At 38.1% G+C, this 21,577-nt stretch overlaps 2 protein-coding genes across 5 annotated transcripts in view; both read right to left on the reverse strand.

Moving 5' to 3' along the window:
* The window catches only part of dmrt1 (doublesex and mab-3 related transcription factor 1), a 39,648-nt gene extending 26,024 nt beyond the window's left edge, over positions 1–13,624 (reverse strand). The window contains 7 exon segments of the mRNA XM_063898090.1: positions 479–481; positions 3,489–3,657; positions 6,890–6,949; positions 6,951–6,971; positions 9,062–9,219; positions 12,483–12,657; positions 13,472–13,624. Coding sequence (XP_063754160.1) covers positions 479–481; positions 3,489–3,657; positions 6,890–6,949; positions 6,951–6,971; positions 9,062–9,219; positions 12,483–12,657; positions 13,472–13,609 — 724 coding nt within the window. The 5' untranslated portion in view covers positions 13,610–13,624.
* Positions 13,625–14,388: 764 nt separating this feature from the next.
* The window catches only part of kank1a (KN motif and ankyrin repeat domains 1a), a 45,323-nt gene continuing 38,134 nt past the window's right edge, over positions 14,389–21,577 (reverse strand). For all 4 annotated transcript variants that reach the window (XM_063897831.1, XM_063897833.1, XM_063897832.1 and 1 more), the window contains exons 5-12: positions 21,317–21,425; positions 20,825–21,052; positions 20,109–20,196; positions 19,086–19,305; positions 17,732–17,874; positions 16,324–16,524; positions 15,619–15,717; positions 14,389–15,311 (exon numbers count right to left, since the gene is read on the reverse strand). In XM_063897831.1, coding sequence (XP_063753901.1) covers positions 15,249–15,311; positions 15,619–15,717; positions 16,324–16,524; positions 17,732–17,874; positions 19,086–19,305; positions 20,109–20,196; positions 20,825–21,052; positions 21,317–21,425 — 1,151 coding nt within the window. In that variant the 3' untranslated portion in view covers positions 14,389–15,248. The remainder of the gene's footprint in view (positions 15,312–15,618; positions 15,718–16,323; positions 16,525–17,731; positions 17,875–19,085; positions 19,306–20,108; positions 20,197–20,824; positions 21,053–21,316; positions 21,426–21,577) is intronic.

The raw sequence follows: 21,577 nt of genomic DNA on the forward strand, positions 1-21,577 counted from the left end.
TATTCCTGGTAATGGATGTGTATTTAGTTCAATTGTTTCATTTCTATTTTTTATATTTTATGCACGCCTCTTAATGAATATTAAACTATTTTTGGCTCTTTAGTTTTGCTGTATCAATGGAAATGTGGGACATTTCTGTGGGACGATTAAAGGTATTCTGATTGAGTCTTACACAAAACCACACCCTGGGTTTGGCAGCGGTGGTAACCGGTGACTGACTCTTTCACAATAATACGCTGAATTAAACCTCAAACAAAATGAAAAACCAAACTGTTCTATAGGAATGCCGAGCACTTATTTTTCTACACTGAAGAAAATGAAACGTTGACTTTATTTAAAAGTATTATCTCAGCGGATTAGGAAATATAAGGATCAACCTACCATTATTGCTTTCAACTAACCCTACATAGTGATGTGAAATTTGGTTTTGAATTAACCGTTTTTTAATACATTTTACCAGCTAAAAACCGGAAATTACCGGCTTACGGAAACCCTATGTCCACACACATTTGACCTTATTCAAAATAAATGTATCAGCGATTAACCATCATTATCTCAATTTTGTAATACATTCAAAATCAAAGAACAGTTTTTAATGGAGTCTTAGGGTTTTGTGTCTCAGACTTATTTTGGTGAAATATTTTTGACCTGATCTACTTTGTATAACTGAGACTTAGATTATTTCAGATGTTCAAAAAAGTCTTCATCCCTGTCCTTTTATTATACATTTCGCGCTGTTAATAACATAAATTATTATGACGTAACGTTGTACAGTAGCAAAGATGCTTACAATATGTTGTGTCAATGATTTTTGTTTGTAAAATCTAACCCTAACTAACTGCTCACCAGTGTCGTTGAAATGACCTGGTTTTGTTTAACACTATAAATGAAGAAATCTTTTAAAAATTGTAAGCGGTACTCCTTGTTGCTGATGTCTATCTTTTCATTTTCTGCATCACACATTTAAGAATAAAAATAATGAAAGAGATACATTCATATTAAAACTTAAACAATGAAATAAATCACTGATGGAAAAATGCTGAAAAATCACGCTGAAATCCTTCACTTAGATATTGCTTTCTTCTAAGGGGTCTAAAGCTAGAAAAAAGACTGATTTAGATGGACCACCCACTGAGAGTGCTGTTATCTTGTAATGGAGCATGGAGGTTCACGGCAGGAGGCTGACATGGGACCCTCACAGGAAAAAGACAGGTGAAAGTCAAAAACAAATACAGGTACAAAGTGGTGGGGGAGTCTTGAGGCCTGTGATGCTGGTGGTGTCAGCACTCTGTTTCATTCAAAGAAGGATGTTGATATGCTAATGATGCTTTTCCCTTGTGTCCTTTAGAAAGGTTGAGTTGTTCTGGGAGGTATTTTGTTTTACGGTTTTTAGCATCTTTAGAGATATTACATTTGTTGGCTTCTTTAATCCTGATTACCAACAAAAGGACAGGCAACATTCGCTGCTTTAAGTCAATCATAGGAAAAAACAGGGTGACACCAGACAGAGTCAGTTAACTATGACTATTAACCCTCTGAGACTGCATATTCTAAAAATATTTTATTTAATATTTCTGTAGAGACCATAAACAGTCTGGCAACTAGGAAAAAATGACATGACTGGAAGAAAGACCCTTTAAAAAAAAAAAAAAACAGTGCCGTTATTTAAGGGAGAGGGTTCAAATGGGGAGACAGAGGGGATGATATGCTGCACATGGTCCCAGGTTGGATTTGAACATTTGGAATCTCAATCACAATGTTTCGCCTGGAACTAATTTATTTACCTAAAGCATTTTAATTGATATAATCTACAGCAGGTATAGATGCCAGGTATCTGAAAACCACAACAAAACAAAAAAAGATTATTTCTGAATGGAAATCAGGATATTTAGTAATAGAAGTGTCTTTTGAATAAAACATTTCTGGTGTGCCATGTTTGATGCATGTACACAGTTGTCTGAACCAGCAGCAGACTTGATCAACTGTAAACTGTTATGGTTGATTTCCTTTTTATATATATATATTTGTTAGTTTTTACAGTCACTCTTTCAAACCAGGGTTGGTATTTTCTGAAAACAGTGAATAGACTAATAAAGCCTGGCCGGTAAATGGGTGAAAATGATCTTCTCTACACGTGTGCCATGCTTCCACCACAGTCGATCGGATTGTGAGCTGATAAATACCTGTGACTACTGCAGGAACAATTGTTTGGATAATGAATCTTTCACACTGAACTCAAAAGCCAGACACACAAGCTCAGATTCAGTACATTAGATCATTTCCCTTTGAGGATTTTGACTTATTTAATTCATCACAGCCACACAGCAAATGCATTCCATATAGGAAATAAGCATGAAGATCCCTTTTTGAGTAAAGACTGTACGAGCAATTCATTTGTGAAGCTCGATACCACGAAGTGTGTCTCTCTGTGCTTAAAAACGCTTCTGAAAACTGTTAATGCACTTAAATCCACCAAAGTTGGAAAGAAAGTCTTATGGTTTTAAATGTATTTATGGTGCATAAAACATGCCCAGTAATGTCCAGACATGCCAATCAGCCCCTTATCCTCCTCTCTCTGCTGCACTGCTCTGGATTGTGTTATGTTAGTGACATCATGCACTTACATGCATTCTTTGCAAATACTTCACCAAAAATATTAAGCAATCTGCAAAATCTGATTTACCCACATTCATAGCTACTAGCAGAAAGGCAGAAAATCCAGCAATGCTCTGCTAAGATTTCCATCTGAGATAAGTGACAGAGTGCCAGGGTTGTAATGATGCGTTGTCAGAAATCACAGATCAGATCTACTCCATCTCTAAACATGATGAAAAGAAACAGAGCTGACAGTTTTGTAGTTTTAAAATTGATACGTTTTTTCTGCAAATTACAGCAAAAACATGAGTTCTAATCTCTATGATTGAGTGTTTATGATAATTGGTTATGGCTGAATATCTGAGCATACTTTTAATGAACTCTTCTGTCATCCTCTTAACAACATAGACATCAGTATGGTGAGTAAGTCAATCTAGCATACTAGCTTTTTGGCTTTGATTCATTTGTGTAAAATCTCAGTTTGTAACATAAAAATTGGACCCGAGTCAGACGTACTGAACATTCACAGCTCTGTATTTGAAGTAAAGTAAAGAGTAAGTATAATAAACGGAAAAAAGCTTCACTTTAGACTAATTTTATCTTATACACTTTATGGCACTCTTGACTTGAGTGCAATCCTCCCTTGAATGTTCCTACCCACACTGTTGGTAAAGTCTGGCTAAAACTTTATGGGGCCTGAGAAGTGTGTGTGTGTGTGTGTGTGTGTGTGTGTGTGTGTGTGTGTGTGTGTGTGTGTGTGTGTGTGAGTGAGAGTGAGAGTGAGAGTGAGAGAGTGAGAGAGTGAGTGAGTGAGTGAGTGAGAGAGAGAGAGAGAGAGAGAATGTGTGTGTGTGTGTGTGTGTGTGTGTGTGTGTGTGTGTGTGTCAATTTACAGGCTGCCATAGTCTCAGAGCAGTTGTTGTCATCCACGCTGAAGATGGGGGGCACACAGGTAGAGGACCCCAGGCCCTGAGTCAGGTAGGTGGCTGCTGGGTAGTAGGAGTGCATGCGGTACTGAGAGGACATGTTGTGGCTGGACAGACGGCCTTCACCATGAGGAATCTGTTTCAAACAAGAAAACACAAAACCTCAACATGCTATTTTTTCTAAATCAAAATCATCAACCATTCAAACTCCACGGAAGAGTTATTATTATGGGTATTGTAAGACCGAAACAGCAATGTGCTAACAACTACTTTTACTTTCTCATTATATCAACATTGTTAAATATATAAAATGTCAGATAATTGTGAAACAAGATCCAAGGTGACATGTATTTTTCTAAACACCCACAATCCCTTGCATCATGTGTTGTCAGGCAGTTGTCTGTTTGTATGGGATTTTCAAATAAAAGCACAGAATCAGGACTTGATCTGAGCAAAAAAAAAAGGGGGTTTAAATTAATTGAAAGCTAGTTTCTTCTTATATTCTTTTATACACAAACCAATGTGAATCTCTTTAAATGGGACCTAAACCTTGGCTATATACCATTAGCAACCTGTATGCTAATCCAAAAGACACCATTGGATATACTGTACTCATGCATTTTCTGACACAAAATACACACATTGACCCGACCCCCATCATGTTTGACTCTACGCTCCTCCATATCCGCCAAGAGATATTCACAGGCAATACTTTAACAACCTTATCTGCCAAAAAGAAATATAGAGTTAAAATACGTACTACAAGCAAATAAATGACAGAGAATTAGGATGTTTGAACTCACAAGTCTGTGGATGGTTCTAAAAATGGGCTGCAACACACGGCGCTGGCTTTCTCCAGTCCTCTGAAAACTTTAAAAAGAGCTGTCTACTCAGCAGCAAGGCCGCCTCACGCAGGGTTTTCAATTTCACTTTTATGGAATTTGATTTCTGTCAGCCTGTAATATGTCACCCGTATTGTCCACACCATCAATTCTCCGACAGCTTTATAAACTGTTATTTAAGCTACACTCAGCTCTTGTATTAGGCCGTGAAAAATACAACAGAGATTGGACTGGAGTGTTGAAAGCGCTCTGTGCTTACGGATTGCACGACACATACAGCACCAAACAAAACTGTCCTAGTGAAAGTTCCTACAGAAAAACGCAAGTTGGAATAGGTTTACCCATAGGAGGCAGATCCACACTAAATTGCTATCTAAATCTGTCTATTTAATGCCCTATAAATAGTTCATCATTTTAAAAGAGTGATGGTGAATACTATTCTTAGTGGTTTGTAGCTATAGATATAGATATAGCCAGTCTATTGTCTAGTCACATGGCAGATGTACTGTCACTTTAACACCAGGTTGTCATCACACAATATTTTTGTCTATTAAAATGGTCAGTGTGTGAGATCAAGTGTTTACAGAGTCACAACAGCTTTCTGTGTGGTCACCTTCTTTCCATTGACAAGAAACGGGTGTCAGAAAAGCAAAGTGGTACCGTAGCTGGACTGTCATTTTTTCATAAACAACCAAATAACCATGCCTTTCCCTTTGTCTGCCAATTTCACTTTTGACCCTAACGGACAGAAATACAAATTCTCGTTGTGTCTCCAGTGAGTTTTTTCACCCCCTGAAAAATAACTGTAGCAAATGAGAACCGCCGTGCATTCTGGGGCATGGCAGACATTTCTGGAAGATAGCGTCTAGATAGCATCAGCAGCAGCTGTCCATATACATCAGCATTTCTGCATCAGAAATGAATACAGTACGCACAAAATATAAATGCTATATAAATTATATAAAGAGATGCTCTAGGCAGAAACAAAGGAGAGTTAAAAAAAAAGTGTGTCCGTACGAATAAAGAGAATAACGGACAGATCACTGTTACTAATGTCGGCCTCTCTTGTGTACGTAGTAAGTGTTTACACCGGCCGGCAATTTAAAAATATTAAATATTTGGAGGCCCATGTCAAGTTTACAAACGGGGGGAACAGGACCTTCAGATCTACAGGTTTAATGACAACTATTGAGTCACCCAAACAGAGGTCAGACCGCTAATGTTATGCTAACTGGAAAAGGTACGCTACTCCGCTCACTGTACAGTTTAACTTAATATGTATCCTCCATATATGGAAGGTGTGCCGTTGACGACGTCACTTTCCTATTCCCTATAGGTGTATCTTCCCAGAAGCATGGAGTACACTGTTTTAAATGGTTTCTTGGCTATGTCTTGTATTTTTGGCAACCCTTATTTTTTCGTAGCATTAGTCTTTAAACTAATGCTGCATTCAAGTGACAAGCAGTAATACTGCTCTGTGCTGACTGCTGACGCTGCCATTGTGTTTCCATTGAGAGAACGATACAGCCCGACTAGGCCAAAGCGCTACCCTCAGCTTTGCACAATGTTCAAAATGTGTAGGTGAGCGCTGCGTACAAAGTTAAAACTATTTCAACTTTGACATCATTACCGCAAGCTAGCAGGGTAGGCAACCATAAAAATGAAACGTACCTGACTTCTCACTGCAAGCTTTAGATGTACAGATCATGTTACAATACAAGATGCATTTGTGTTAACTGTCACGTCTAACTCTAAAGGTTTTGAGGTAATAGGGAATGCAAATGAGAAACCCTCTCATACAATCCACTATTTGGGTGGGTCTTGAACAAGTAAGGTACCATTAACTGAGGGGATACCTCTTTAGTGAGTCCATTACACTTCTTTGTTCAAGCAGCTAAAGCCCAAACCAATACCTGGTTGCAGAAGAGCTACAATACTCAGTGAGAATCAGAGAATACACAATATAAACAAACCAACCTTCCAGTATGTGAGCTCCACAATATGTCGGTTTGGGCGAGTAGTGTTATTGACATATTGCCTTTTATATTAGATTACTTCTCGACCTTATCGCAATGGTTGACTGCCTTCATTTTTACAACATCAATGACCTGTGAGCCACTGTTAAAAATAAAATTCAATCTTGTGTTTCCCCCCAATGTACCAAAATCATACCGAACAGTGACCCCATATCCAAGTTCAACCATAAATTGTGCGTAGTGTTACACAGCTAGTATCAACAGAGGTACTGGTAAAGGCAGAGACCGCATATCTAACAGCATATCAGCATCTTTAGGAATTAATTCCTATGTTTTTATAATAAAATATATTCTCAGATACAGAAAAGTCAGGATCTTGATGACTTCATAACTGAGATGACATTTTCTGAATGCATTTCATGACACTAAGAAACGCAATAACTCGAAATGCATTCGTTTGCATTGATGACATAGTGGAGGAGAATATTGCCATTCAACCTCTCTCTAAACACACTGGCTAACTTTCTGACTCGTGGGAGGGCCACCATACCTCCCTGAGAGGGCCTCTCTCCTTATCTGGCACCATCTCTTGTCTGGAAGCGCTGCACCGCCCTTATATTATCATCATCCACCTGCATGACAGCCAAGCACCACTGAGTGCACAGGAGAGGAGAGGAGAGGAGGAGGTAGATGACGCACTGATAACGACCACAGTGTTTCCTTGTGGATTTTTATTTAGTAGTGGGAAAAGCTCATAGTTCACTCTGCTATGATAATCACTATTGATAAGATAAGCGTGATGATTCAAAGGAAATGAACATTATAACAGCACATTTTGACAATTGCGCTTGTATTTCAAAAAGAGTGACAGTAAAAAAACATTGTACCTAGCTACAGCAAAATGTTAAGTAATTGGTATAAAAACTTGATTGACTAGGAACAATATATTAAGATAATGAAGAAGTGAGTGTGATGCTGTATTATTAGTTTTTAATTTCTACTTTAATATTATTTTACGTGTATTAAATGTTTATTTTTTGGTGTTTAATCAATAAACAGCAGACTAAGTAGCACATTAGGACTTTAATGTACAGCTGTAACACACATACACGTCTCGATATATAGATATACATAATAAACGTCCATTATGGCATTCTCTGTCATAAACAGAATAACTGGGTTTCAGGCAATAAAAGGTAATCAAACTAGCATAAAGCTCGACTAAAAGGTGAACATTGACATTTGAATAATAAAAATACGTTTTAAATATATTTATAAAAAATATGTTGTGTCACAAAATCACCTTTTCCACAACTGCTTGTAATCTGTAATACTGCTGTGTTTGATGTTTTTTTCGTGTGTTGTTTTAAATGTTGTTTTTATTAAGGTGAACATTTAAAGGGTACTTGAGTACCATAAAAAAGCGCTTTATAAATAAAAGTATTATTATTATTCAGTACATTTTTGCCAGATGTTTTAACAAAGAAAAAGAGCGGCATCTCCAGCAAAAAAAACCCACAAACGGACAGAAGGTCAATGAGAAAAGATGTGGCAGCTCCTGTGGATGGTGCACAAAGACAACAGTGAAAAGTGCTTCAACTTCAGTATTGAGACAAAAAATCTAAAATGAGTAACTCCAGGATAATCACTTTAGGTGGGGATGCAAATATCAGAGTATATTTCCAATTGATTTGTGGATGTTTAGGACAGGTTAAGGAAAGAGAGACAACACAAGTGAAAATCGACGAATCGAGAAGATTGACAATAACTGAAATTCAAGCAATACTAGTTAAAACTGTGTCTAATTCTTAAGGAATATTCTATCAGTTTATAGTTACAAACTGTTAAACTGTGTTTGTGGCACAATATCACCTCATCGCCAAATAATCAACTCTCCATGCAAACACATAAAAAAGGTAGTCCCTGAATTTGAATAACCGTAGCACGTAGCCCACTCAACCTGACAACTTCACTAAAAATATCATAAATCAAAAAGGAGGATGGCTAAATTATGCTAAAGAGTGCTAACTGATTAGCATTAATGCGCTCACTTTCACCTCCGAGCGCTGAGGCATAGCAGTTTGTTCCTCTGCCGACAGACAATACCATTAACCTTTGCAATTCAGGCTCTGCCGTGCGCCGGCAGGTTGGCGGAGGCAGTGACCCCAAAACTAGATGTTGCTATTGGGGGAAAGGAGAGGGGGGGTGGACTAATGTTGTTCATAAAAGCAAACCACCTCATCTGAGATCAGCGGAGAGTTATAGATCTAATTTGCCTCATGCACAAGCTCATCTCATTTGATACAATAGAGATACATTTAGGCATAAATCAGCATGAATATATGGATAAATGAGGGACCAAGTGTGTGTGTGATGGTGGGATGTAGGGTACTATCCCCCCTCCCCAAGTGTCCTGTGTTATAGCGCAAGTGCTGATATTAGAGCAAACACTCTCATCCATCTCTAAGGAAAACAAAGAAATAAAAAAGTTTATAGGAATAACTACTAGAAGCAAAGAAAATAAACTTCAAATGTCCACAAGGTTGCCTGAGTATGTCTCAGTTACATCCCCGCCGCATCAGAGTGGCGCTTCATCCCTTCTTTTTTAATATTTTCTTTCTGTTTGTGTTCTTTAAATCTGGTATTTTCTATACCGGGATTAATGAAGTTGAAACAATTAGTCAATTAAATCATTTGTCGAGAGTGTTTGTTTCGAGCTCACCTGGTATTGCTGGTAGTTGTAGAGGTTTCCGTAGTAGGCGGAGTAGCGTGAAGGCTGGTAGAAGTTGTAATAGGAAGTTTCCATCAGCAGGTCTGAAGATTCATCAGTATGAGCGCGGGCTCCAGCTGACAGGCTGGGGGACAGTCCCGAGTGACTCCCTGGGGAAACACACACACACACATATCCCTTTAAAAATGCACTCTAACTAAATTATTCCCTTCTTGTTAATGTGTAGTAATCAATTAAATTAAGTGTTGTTATATTTTATTATCTTGTGCTTGACTCTTTATTTAATATATTAGTCTACTTTATTTAATTTTGTCTTTAATTTGTGCTGTAACCTCCTCTGTGGGATGAATACAGGATTGTGAAACCTGTGTTTTTTTATATCTTAACAATTCTTTATTGTATTTAAATGTTATGTTCACAAGGCTTTTATTGCATTCTGCTATATTGTTTTTATTTAGCTTCTGTGAAGCACTTTGTAATGATGTATTTAAGATAAGTCTATTTATCCCAAAGGAAATTATTGTTACAAGAAAAATACATTAAACATAATAATAATACTAACAATGAGAGCAATGGTGCTTTACAAATAAAATGTATCAATGTTAATAGAACTATGGGAAGACAACAAATAAAATGTCAGAGGATAAAATAAGATGTCTGTGACTGAGTTTTAGATCCTTATTGCGTGTAAACCAGTTGTACCTACTTTAATGTTATACATTTGTAAAACCTTTCATGATTTCCTAGCAGAGCTGAAGCTAAATACAATTTTGACCCTTTGCCTTTGCTGATCATTGAATCTTCAATAAAACAGACCTAGGCTTAGAGTAGATCTAAATTAATAATTTAATGGAAAAAAGACAAACTTAACTTTACAATATCTTTCAGTCAATCAAAGTTTATTTATATAGCTCAATATCACATGTTACATTAGTCTCAGGGGGCTTTACAGATTATCCAGAATAATACACCCTCTGTTCTTAGAACCTCACATCAGAAAAGGAAAATCTCCCAATTAAACCCCAGAGTTAATGGAGGTAAAATTGAAGAAAGCTTGGGCCCAGCCACGACTTCTGATCCAGGCATAGCCTTAAATACTGACAACCTGCCAGGTGACAGACACAAAAAAACTCTGGGGAAGCTGGGTTGGTAGCATACGTATATGGGAGATGAGAGTATACAGGAACAGAGAAAGAGAAGTGAGAAGTAAGGTGTCCCTGACAGTCTAAGCCTATAGCAGCTACAACATTTGTAATATTTTGCTTTGCTTTATTGGTAATTCTAGTAGATTGACTGTCAAAATGCTGCTGTGACAAAACAATGTCACAACTTGGGATAAATAAAGTATCTATCTATCTATCTATCTATCTATCTATCTATCTATCGATCGGCTGATTCAAGGTAAGCCTGAGCCACCCTTAACTATAAGCTTAAACAAAAAGGAAAGTCTTAAGCCTACTCTTAAGAACGGATAGGGTATCTGCTGCCCGAACACAACTGGAAGCTGATTCCACAAAAGAGGAGCTTGCTAGCAAAATGCTCTCACTCTTTCTTTTCAGCGCACCCCTACCACAAATTGTAATCAACAGCACCATCTGCAGGTGGTATTATTACCGTCATACAAGCAGGATCTAACAACACACCATCACAATGCAGCGATCTGGGCTGGCCTATCAGGGAAGATGACCATCATCATCATCACCTTCATTACTTATTATCTGTTGTTCTTTCCTTATCAACAAGGCCACATTGTTCTCAGGACGACCCTGATCTTTCACTCTTACAGAATGAAGACACTGTGCAACACTGAAGCCGAAGATAATGACATGTCCCTGTTGTGATTAATTTCACCAGTGAATCACGGAGTGCTAGACTCCCTTTCCCACCTCAATCCTTCCTCTCTGTTGCCAAGGCCCAAAGTTAATTCTCACAGAAAAACACAAAGCAAAGAAGTCAAAGAAGAGCAGCCTTGACCACCGTCATATTCCACCTCCTCAAAGTTCTCTATCAGTGCTGGAACATCATATCTGTGTCTGACTCCACACCACTGCTATGAAAGAGAAACAAACTGCCCTTTCATATTCTCCTCTGATAATGTCTCCGATTAGGGATGTCCATTAACGTATTCTCCTGCTGTGGACTCAATATAAAATTGAATTCAAGTTGACTAAACAGTAATGTTTAGAAAAGTTTTTATATGTACAAATATGCAACAAACATAATAGTATAGTGGCTTTGCTGCCTGCTAAACTAACATCTGTGGAATAAGATTGTACTTGTCCATTTCGTCACAGGAAACTTTTAAAATAACATTACTTAAGAAAGGTAACTGATAAAATCTTCCTTGTGAATTATGAACGTTATCATTTAACTCTCCTAAAGATTTTGCAGCAGACATTTATATGTTCTATTAAGGTGGGCTTACCAGTTATTCTGCACTGTGGACAGTTTTGATAACGGTCTGATGATATCTGCTTAATTCTCATAGCAAGTTAAGCCTACTTTCATCAGTTAATGGAAAACCATTAATATTTGAAATGATAAAGGGTTTAGATGAATTAGATGACTTAAGAAATTGCGACTCAAAATGTGATATCACTGATTGGCAAAATGTTTTATTCAGAAAACTATATGTTTTGTCAGATTGCACAAATGAATCACATCCATTTATGTATTTATTAAATCAACTGCAAAACAGTGCTTTAAAATTTCAACTCTGTTTTCAATGCTAAACATTCTAATGTGAATTTCATCAAATATTTTTCCATACTTTCCAGAGCTTTTCTTTGGAGAGAACGAATCACCTGTACACATAGGCGTAATTTATAGTGAGGACACTTAACAAACTTTTGGAAATGCAAATTTTGTCCTCTTTTCATTAAGATAATTTATGAAAAATGTTCTGAAAATAGCATTCATAAAGAATTTGAGGAAAAGCACACTTTGAGAAAGGTTTATTTGCACAAGAGAACAATGGACAATCCTAGGACTGTTGCAATTTGGACGTGAAACACTTATTTAGTAATAATTCAACAGAGAACAATAAGTCATTGTTGCTTCTCTTGCTCCTGGCTTAGTAACTGCAATAGTTTCCCCAAAATTATTTAAGCATATTCATGTATGTATATATGTATATATTGTTTCTTGGGGGCGCGCAATACAGTAGTGTTTTTTTTTTATCTAAGAAAGAAGATAAGATGTACCTTTATTAATCCCTGTGGGGAAATTGAGGAGTTTAAGCAGCAACAGATAGAGAAAGAAAAACAGTACAGATTCACACAGGATCAAAAATAATAATAAAAATTATATACAGGTAAGTAACGGTTTAAAACAAACTGTTGGAACAAAAAAAAAGAAAACGAAGTTGGACATGCAATGTACGGGACAGTACAGACGGTTGAGGATACCTCACCTGTGACGGCAAGAGAAGAAGTGGAGGTGCTGGTAGGTGTCGGGGCTCGCCCCTCCAGGGAGAACAAGCAGTCTGCCCCAGCCTCATTCTTCACCATCACCTCGGGACCGCTCAGAGATACCGGACCACAAATCCCAAGCTCCTCTTCCTGGGCCTGCTGCCTTCTCAGGGCGACCTTGAAGGGGGGGAGAGGGAAATGAAAATGAAACATTATGCTTATTGACTAACTTTATGGTACAGACTACTGCTTGATAATGTATAGGTAATGCTACAAAATGATATTGTAAATAGTAAATGATTACAAATTAGACTTTTACTGAAATGGAATTGAAATTGACATAAATCATCCAAAGTATATGTACTACTCTGCACAACTCATTTAAAAATTAGGCCTTGTATCTTGAACCTAAAAAGGATAATGTTAGCCTTTGAATTGCAGGGGAGTAGAAATATACAGTTGTAGGAAATGGAAATACTACTAAATGAAAATAATCCAGTGAAGTTAAAATTGGCTATATTCTCTAGTTTTAAAATGTATGAAAGTGTAACTTAATCTCAAAATACAACATGTTTCCCCCCCCCCCCCCCCCCCTGAAGTATTCGTTAAAGCTAGACAGTTAAAAAGTAGGCTATTTCACCACAAATAATGGTAAATGTACCTGGTCTACAAACTGTATTCATATTTACTGCTGCTGTACTGTCTGCTGTATGCAACACGTGTGAAAATACACGCATGAAAGGTAGACATTTTAGGCTTTGTTGAATGTAACTGAGGAATAACAACTGAAGTAAACTTATACAAAGAAGTTAAAAAGTATACAAACATCATTTTAAAATGTGTTTACTTGGCAGTTAACGTAACATGTTGTATCTTCCGTTTCCCAACCAAGAAACTATTGGTTTTCACGCAAAATCTCTAAATCTAAAATCTTTCGCATTTAGCTAACATTAGCCTATTAGGCTTAACATGAAGAAACTGTTAACATTACCTGGGCTGCCATTACCCTCTGCCTCTCAGCTATAAGCTTGCATTTTGGACACTGGCAGTCCCTCCAGTTGCAGAACCGTTTGTGTCCCTTCAGAGGGGACACATAGCCGTGGTTTCTGCAGCGGGAGCACTTGGGCATCCTCGGAGGTTTCTGGCGCTTGGATGGAGACGGAGACCCCAGGCACTGCTGCACCTGCTTGCTGCTCATGGCTGCTGGAACGAAAAGTGCTAACTGCTCGATCTGACTAGAAACAGTCAAACTTTAGTTACTATGTTAGAGTGTGTCCCATAGTCGGGTTGTAAAAGATGTGCACTTGTGCCAGTAGGATGGAGCCTCTACCTATCCGCCCCGCTGTAACTTGTGGGAGGGAACACGCTTAACTGGGGGAAAGTTGGCGAGTGATTTTCAAACTGTGTAACGGTTTTTTTCATTATTTTTTTCAAACCGTGTAAACTTTACACAATCTGCTCAAATTGTACTGCTGGCTAGCTTGTGAATTTTACCAAATTAATATAATTCAGCTTTGTGTTTTTGCTGATGAGGATATTTTGCATTAGATTTAAATCGGCAAAATGTTCAAACTAAATTGTGGGATTTATGAAGAAAACGGTTGTCTTTCAGGATTTTACAAAATGTAGTACGCCTATGTATTTAGTAGGAATTTTATAAAAAGTTGTAGAACTTAAAAACTGATTTATGTTATTTTGAATGATTTTTGTTCTTCTCATACTTACTTTTGTATTTTGGGCATGTCTTTTTTACAATTGTAGAGTGTTATGTTTTTTACTCCTTAGACGTTTGTGATTTGTAATATTTTTTCTAACAGGCTGTGGCATTAAGGATGGTCCTCACTGCGGCTTAAATTTTCTTAAATGTATGACATGTTGACTTGTGTTGGTAATCAATGAAAATACCGATTTATATTCTTTAATTGATGTTTATTGTTATATTGCGTAGTCTCAGGCACTTCAATTCTCATTGGAGGATGAAAGTCAGTACCTTGATGAATACTAGAGGACAGACAGCTTATATTACAGAGACAGACGTAAAGAAAGTGGACACATAAGGAGTAATAACTAAACTCTTATAACCACCGTATGTACAATGAAATACATATATCTGTATTAAAAACTATACTTTGATAAATATATAACTTCATGGGTCGTTAAGCAGTAATAGGAAATATTCAAAATACTGTGATTCTTCTTTTTAAATAGATACAAAGGATTTGTATAAAAGTACAGTTTCTCCAATCTAGGACACGTCTATTCATTGATGCATTGATCCGCACGAGTTGTACACACTGTAGAGAGCTGAGCGCACATATCTGAGGCCGGGATGTCGAGGCGAGCAATATATACAGGAAATATTTCCTCTAACATATGGGTGGATTTTCAGGTGTTCTCTAACACACACAAAAAAAAGAGAAAATCACAAATGTTTGGTGCTCTTGAATGATCAACATAGAGCTTTAAAAATAAAGAGAACGTTGTCAAATTAAAAAAAATAAAGAAAAGGACATAAAAAATGTCAATTAGTGGTTGAATCTGAGTCCAAGTTGGTTAGCTGATTATTACAGGCAGATCTGGATGGGACTTGAGGCACCAGCTGGTTACATTCATATTCAAAGGGCACTTTGGGCTGTAAGTGTGCACAAAAATAACAAATATTTCCAGACATCTCATTGGTTGGTGCTTGGGATTGTGTCCCTCGTCAGCTGTGGGTAAGGCAGCGTGAACCAATAGCAGCGCAGGGTTTTTTCAGAGAGGCGGGGCACTTAATCAAACATACTCCTCCTAGTGGGACTGGGTGACGTCTTTCTGCCCAGTCTAGGGGTCCCCTGGAACACAACAGGTGCATATGGTTAATGTGACAGCTGACAATGAATTACAAGAACAAAGGTCTTTATGGCCACAATAAGTAGAACTTTTTTCTGCCATTTATGTAGCTCCTGTTGGATGCTTTGCTAAAAGGTTAAGCCCCCGAAACATCCAGAACAGATCAAGAGAAGAAAATGCACAGACGCCACCTAGCACTGGGTCATTATTTGTGATAAACAGTGGGGAAAAAAAGGATTATTACGCTGTATTTTTGCCAGAAACCTACTCATTGTGTCTTTGAAAAGAGAATGAGTTATGAGGACTTACAGGGGACTGGGCTTTGGAGAAGTTGACATGTGCATACAGCAGTACTGCAATGTCCTTGTGTCCTGCTTCCAGAGCGATTGACAGGGCATTACTTTCATCCTGAAGGAAGCAAAGAATGAAATATGAGTTTAAGGAAACGAAGAATAAAGCAGTATTAAGAAATAAAGTTCTTATATTATCTAAAAAGGGTATGCATGACGTTACCAGCACATTCTATGCAGGATTTCTAAAATATTTCTAGTCCTTCCTACTTAAGGAGCCATATATGCACATTTTCAACTAACATATCTGTATTTTGTGCCTCTACTGTGACATGTTTACATGCTTTAATGTTCAAAAAGGACACCCTCTGTATTTAATCAGAACCCAGTCTGCTCTGATTGGTTAGCTGGCCGGCTCTGTTGCGATTGGTCAACTGCTAAGCCTATCATGTACAATGTGTTGGAGCCCTAGCCTATGGAAGTAAACAAAGGAGTCCAATGCTGATGGGTAGTTCGATTTAAAGAACAAAGCATCATATTTTATAGGCTCTTTTGTATTTTCAGTGCATAAAAGTTTTCTAATTGACTTAAGTTATTTAATGAATGTAGTGGGGTAAAAAAAATAGCAGTTGATAAGAAATGGAAACAAAATAATCAAGTAAAGATTTGGAGGTAATTGTACCTTACTTTAGTACAGAAGTTAAGTAAATGTAGTGTTACTCACACTGTCGCTCAATGTAGCGTCACAGCCGGGCTGAGCCAGCAGCAGTTTCACAATCTCCACGTGTCCGTGTTCGCTGGCGCACATCAGCGCCGTGGAACCCTCGTCGTCCTGTATATTGACGTCGGCCCCGTGAGCCAGCAAGGCTCGAACCATGTCCATCCTGCCATGACTGACCGCCAGCATCAGCCCCGTCTGCCCAGCCTGAAGAGGGGACAGGTTAGATTAGAGTCTATGCAAAATGCATCCAAATATAAGAGCAAGAGAGGTAGTGTAGTGTAAAGGCATGATATAAGTATGTAAATATGACAGATCAAAATATCAGTTATACAGTATGAACTGTAGTATAAATAATGGACATATTAAACATGTACACTCTAGTGAAATATAAGTTACATTTTCTGTTGAACCTTCTTAATAAAAACTGTTTAATGGTAGCAAACCATTTTGGGTCCAAAATGTTTTATCCGTTTTGTCATTACTGTTAATACTTTTATTATTATTTCTGTTTTATTTTCATTCCATTTTATTTAAATTTTTTTACTAGTCAATGTATATTTTATTAGGTAGAGTATCTAATACAAATATATATATTTAAAAAATTGCTCTAGAAAATATCTCATTCAAATGATTAATCCAGCAGAAAGAGGTGGCTGGCAGGAAATCTTCTAGTCTAACATTCATGACTTTCACAATTCAGTGATTTGTTACAGTTACCTTCTTTCACCACTTGGTGTCATCAAAGTACTTATTTAGCAACTTCAGGATACATTCTGAAACCCCCTACCCAGGAACAATATAGAGAGGTTTAAGGAAGGAAATCTACATAATGGAAAAAACTGACACTGTATGAGAACCCAAGAAGCACAGTTGGATGAGGAATTAATTTGAGGGTCCCAGAACCGAGACAAAGATTACTGAAAAAGAATCAAACAGGATGGATGGACTGCTAAAAAATAAAAATAATTTTAAAAAATGGTTTGATTCCTGCACTCTTGTTTGTGTCTGGGTTTCACATGTTGGTCTTTAGGTTTATCTGTTTGTGAATCGAACAAAAACGTAAGTAGGAGAAAAAAAAAAAAGACATGAAAAAAGGTAACTGATGAAAGCAAAATAAAAGAGTACTACTAATTGTGCAGCCAAGTCTTCAACCGAGACTGATCTGCATCATTTGACTTTCTGTCTATCAGATTTTCTAATTGACCACAAAAATAGCGGTTTACTTTTGAACTACGTGTATACTGCTGGTTTGTCAGTAGACTCCTAATTTCTGCTTCCTGTTAGCTTTGACCAGCTTAAACAGAAGAGCCTGATTTGCCGTCGCAACCTTAATTTCCCTACTCATTGAAACCTGAAACCTGAGTTTGTGCCCTGCCGCTACATTCTGACCTCCGACCTTTCTGTCACTGACCTGACTGGCCCGAGCGTTTACGTCGCCCTTGCTGAAGAGCTCATCCACGATACGCATGTCCTTGGGCGACTCCACTGCAGCCAGCGCGGCCAGCATGATGGGCGTGTACCCTGCCTTGTTCTGCTGGTTCACGTTGCACACATCTGAAACACACACAAACATGTTTAACTCACTCTGCAGTAGCTGGGGGGAGTACTGCTTTTTCCAGTGTGGGTGGTCCTTGTACACTTGCATGCTACATCTCCTGTAGGATCGACTTGTCGCTGCCCGTCACTCAACAACAGAGTAATGTACGAGAACGTGTGTCGGGACCACGACGCATTGTCTGAACCCTAAAAGAACTCATCTGGAAAAACAGACAGGACATCAGAGCCATTCGATGGGAGGTGAGGCGGGTATGAGGGGGGCTGCCCTGCCTGCTTAGGGGAGGAGGGGTTTAAGGAACTGGGAGGACAAAGGCTACAATGGGAGCTGGGGGGTGGACTGGCTGTCACAGAGCACAGCGAGACAAAAGGCCGAGGACACAAAAGGCTTTTAAAACAGCGAGTGGCCGGGACCTCATCACACTCTATTGAGCCTTCAGGGAGATGGCTGAGTGGCAGTAATGGAGGAAGTATTCAGAGACCTTAGTTGAGGCACTACAGGGAAAAAAGAAAACCTCCAAAAGAATCATTTTAGGTGTCAACTACATTAACTTTGTCTATAAGCCTGCATACATTTATGCTAAATTCTCCAGAAGCAATGGATAAGGCTTTTGATTAGCTGGTGATATCCAGTATCCATTAGTTAAATGTAGTTTTTAAACATGATCAGAAGCAATTAGTGTCTAAAGATGATGTTTACTCAACGCTACGTAGACGTCTACTAGCATCTGCAGAGGTACAGTTTGCTAGAGGAACAGCAGCGTCCAATATCCCATGTACACTAAAACAGTATGTGAGATGTGTGTACTTTTGAAACCTCAAAACTAAAAAGTATGCAAATTGCTGTACACCAGCAAGTAAGATCCCCCAATACAATGCGATAGTGAAGACAACATTCATAACAGACAATGACCAACCAAGCATAATATTTATTTAACGTTCGATTTGGTTTGGAGATGCTTTTTGTTCTATTTTCTCAAAGTTCAAATAGTTTGCAAGGGATTCTATTTTCATTATAGAGTTTATAGTTTTCAGTGGAAAGTTTTAAAATGAAAGATCAAAAAGAGAAAACAAAATAAATACATAGAAAATACATATTGTTTTGGATATTATGCACTGAGCTCAACACAAGCAACGTTATTGTTTATTTTCACAATAAGCATCTATGCTAACTTGCTAAAATTTCTCCAGTTTAAAGATTCATCTCTCACCTGCATCCAGCAGCCTTTTCACCACCAGGAAGTTGGAGTGCGACACGCTGTAATGTAGCGCCGTGTTGCCGTTGCCATCAGCCATGTTGACGATGTGGCGCAGGACGGCCGGTGAGCTGGCCCCGAAGGCCCCCAGGTAGTCCTCCACCATGGCTGCCATCGCCGCCTTCTGGCTGGATACGCGAAACCACTCGTGCTGCACCGTGTTCAGACAGGCTCTCTGAGGACGCAATTACTTTTATTAACAATGATGAAAAAATATGGAGGTCGCTCATCATTTTGACAGGATACAACTAACTGAGGGCCTGACCTGAATCCTGTGTTGACATTTAAAGTGGACTATTGACAGGGTCATTCAACAATATCTATAGAAGCTTTAAATATATAGTCTTTTTTTTTAAGATTGATATTCTTTACAGCCATGTGGCGTTATTAATTACCCGAACCATAAAAATGATAACCTACAGGAACAAACGTCTAATCTAGTTATTTTTGCTAAAAGAAAGTAAAAACATCAGTAAAAAAACAAGTCCCCCAAGCAGTAATAAAAAAATGGAGAAGGGGGCTATTAAGCTTTCATATTTGTATTTTCTGCCTTTACTATGACATGTCTCCATGCTTAAATATTTAAAACTCTCTTTATGTTTCTCATTCTGCCTATGCTGCGGTACCTCTTTTCACCCTCTGTCTGAAACCAGATGCCCAGTCTGCTCTGATTGGTTAGCTGGTCTGTTGTAATTTATCAACTGCTATCAGGTACAATGTGTTGGAGCGTTAGAAGTAGATAGAAGTGTCATTGTAATGTAGTGATGTTGTCATGTGACTTTGGGGGAGAGAAACTCCCTCGAGAGAACGTTGGGATTTTAGCCTTTGCAGACCATTTACATGCACCAAAACACCACACTACAGGAAAGGGAAAACCCCAAAAAGCATAATAGGGCCCCTTTCTTGGATATTATCAAATGTTATTCTTTAGCTTCATGTAGGAAACTGAATAAAGAAGCAAAAAAAAAACCTGCTCACCAGATCTTTACTGCTCACAGCTTTGGGATCACTGAGGTGAGTTTTGAGAACGTTGCTCGCAGCCAGCATCTTCTCACTGAGCTCATACCTTTGGAGTAACACGTAAAAATGAAAACACTCAAATATCTTCAATACCATTTCATTCACACCTTATATAACCTGTTAACTACTACTACTAATAATAATAATAATAATAATAACAATAACTGATGCAAATGTGAAAATGCCCCACATAATATGACAGAAAAAGTATAGCTGCAGCTGGTTTCATCAAATCATGCAACAATTGTGTAGACATGTATGAATGATCATTATTTATCTTTATTTACTGGGTGTGAGCTGACAATGATGACTTAATGTCCCGATTCTGATTGGACAGTTTAGGTTTTATTCTGTTCCAATTATGTAGTAATCTGAAGTTTACTTCCTAGCTTTACTAAACTCCTATATAAATACATGTTTGAAAATAAGAAAGATTATTTTATGAACTAATATAAACACGTATACAAACTGAATATAACTTATTTAAAAAGGGTTTTATATATATCCAAAAATATGTTTTATGATAAAATACACTTAAACGCTTGGTTAGTATCCAGTCCCGTTGCTTGTTGTGATATATTCCTTACAATCATGGAAAATAAAGCAAAACAAGGCTTTCTCAATATTGAAACAATAACAAACAGTTCTTTTAACTTAATTCTTCTTCAACCCACCTCTCTCTCAACTCCTGCTTCTCCTCTTCCTCCATTTTCTTCTTCACGTCCTCTGCTCCCTCGGGCTGAAACTCTTCCCTGTTGCTCTTTCCCTCAACATTCTGAAATCCCTCATGCTTTCCTCCAAACTCTTTCTCCTCATCATCTTCCTCTTCCTCTTCATCTTCATCCGAACCAGAGGAGCTGCTGTCCTCTGAGCTGGAGTCGTCACTTGATGTAGTCTCGTACCTACATCGCCACAAGGGGGCAACCAAAGAACAGACATTTAAAGACTGCACAGAAAAGCACTCTCTTCATGGTGTTTGGACCTCCACTCAATGTTAACAAGCCCAGGTGTAAACACAACAGCCTTATAAACATCTATAACACCACCACTTTTAGCCTCAGTTAAAATACTTGAAAACACTGATTCATTAAAAAATAACCATGTTACAAATAGGCACCTTAAATGGAAAAGATAATGTAAGAATGTATGTATATTTAGAGACTCACCCTCCATTCACACCGACAAACTGCAGGTTCTTCTTGGTGCCGTTGGAGTCGGGTCGGCCATCTTTCTTCTTCATGATGGATTTCAGCGTGCTGTGACTGCAGGGCTGCCCTGAAGCAGAGAGAAAAAAAACAAGATTACATCAGAAGTGATCACAAAATGCCAAAAACATATGAAAGTAAAGTAACCTTATCTGGACTTTAAGGATGTAGTTTGTCTTAGATCAGTCAGCTGATTCTAATGAGGAAAGCTGTTGATTTAGC

This window comes from Eleginops maclovinus, chromosome 12 (genome assembly GCF_036324505.1).
Source record: "Eleginops maclovinus isolate JMC-PN-2008 ecotype Puerto Natales chromosome 12, JC_Emac_rtc_rv5, whole genome shotgun sequence".
Classification (NCBI taxonomy): Eukaryota; Metazoa; Chordata; class Actinopteri; order Perciformes; family Eleginopidae; genus Eleginops; species Eleginops maclovinus.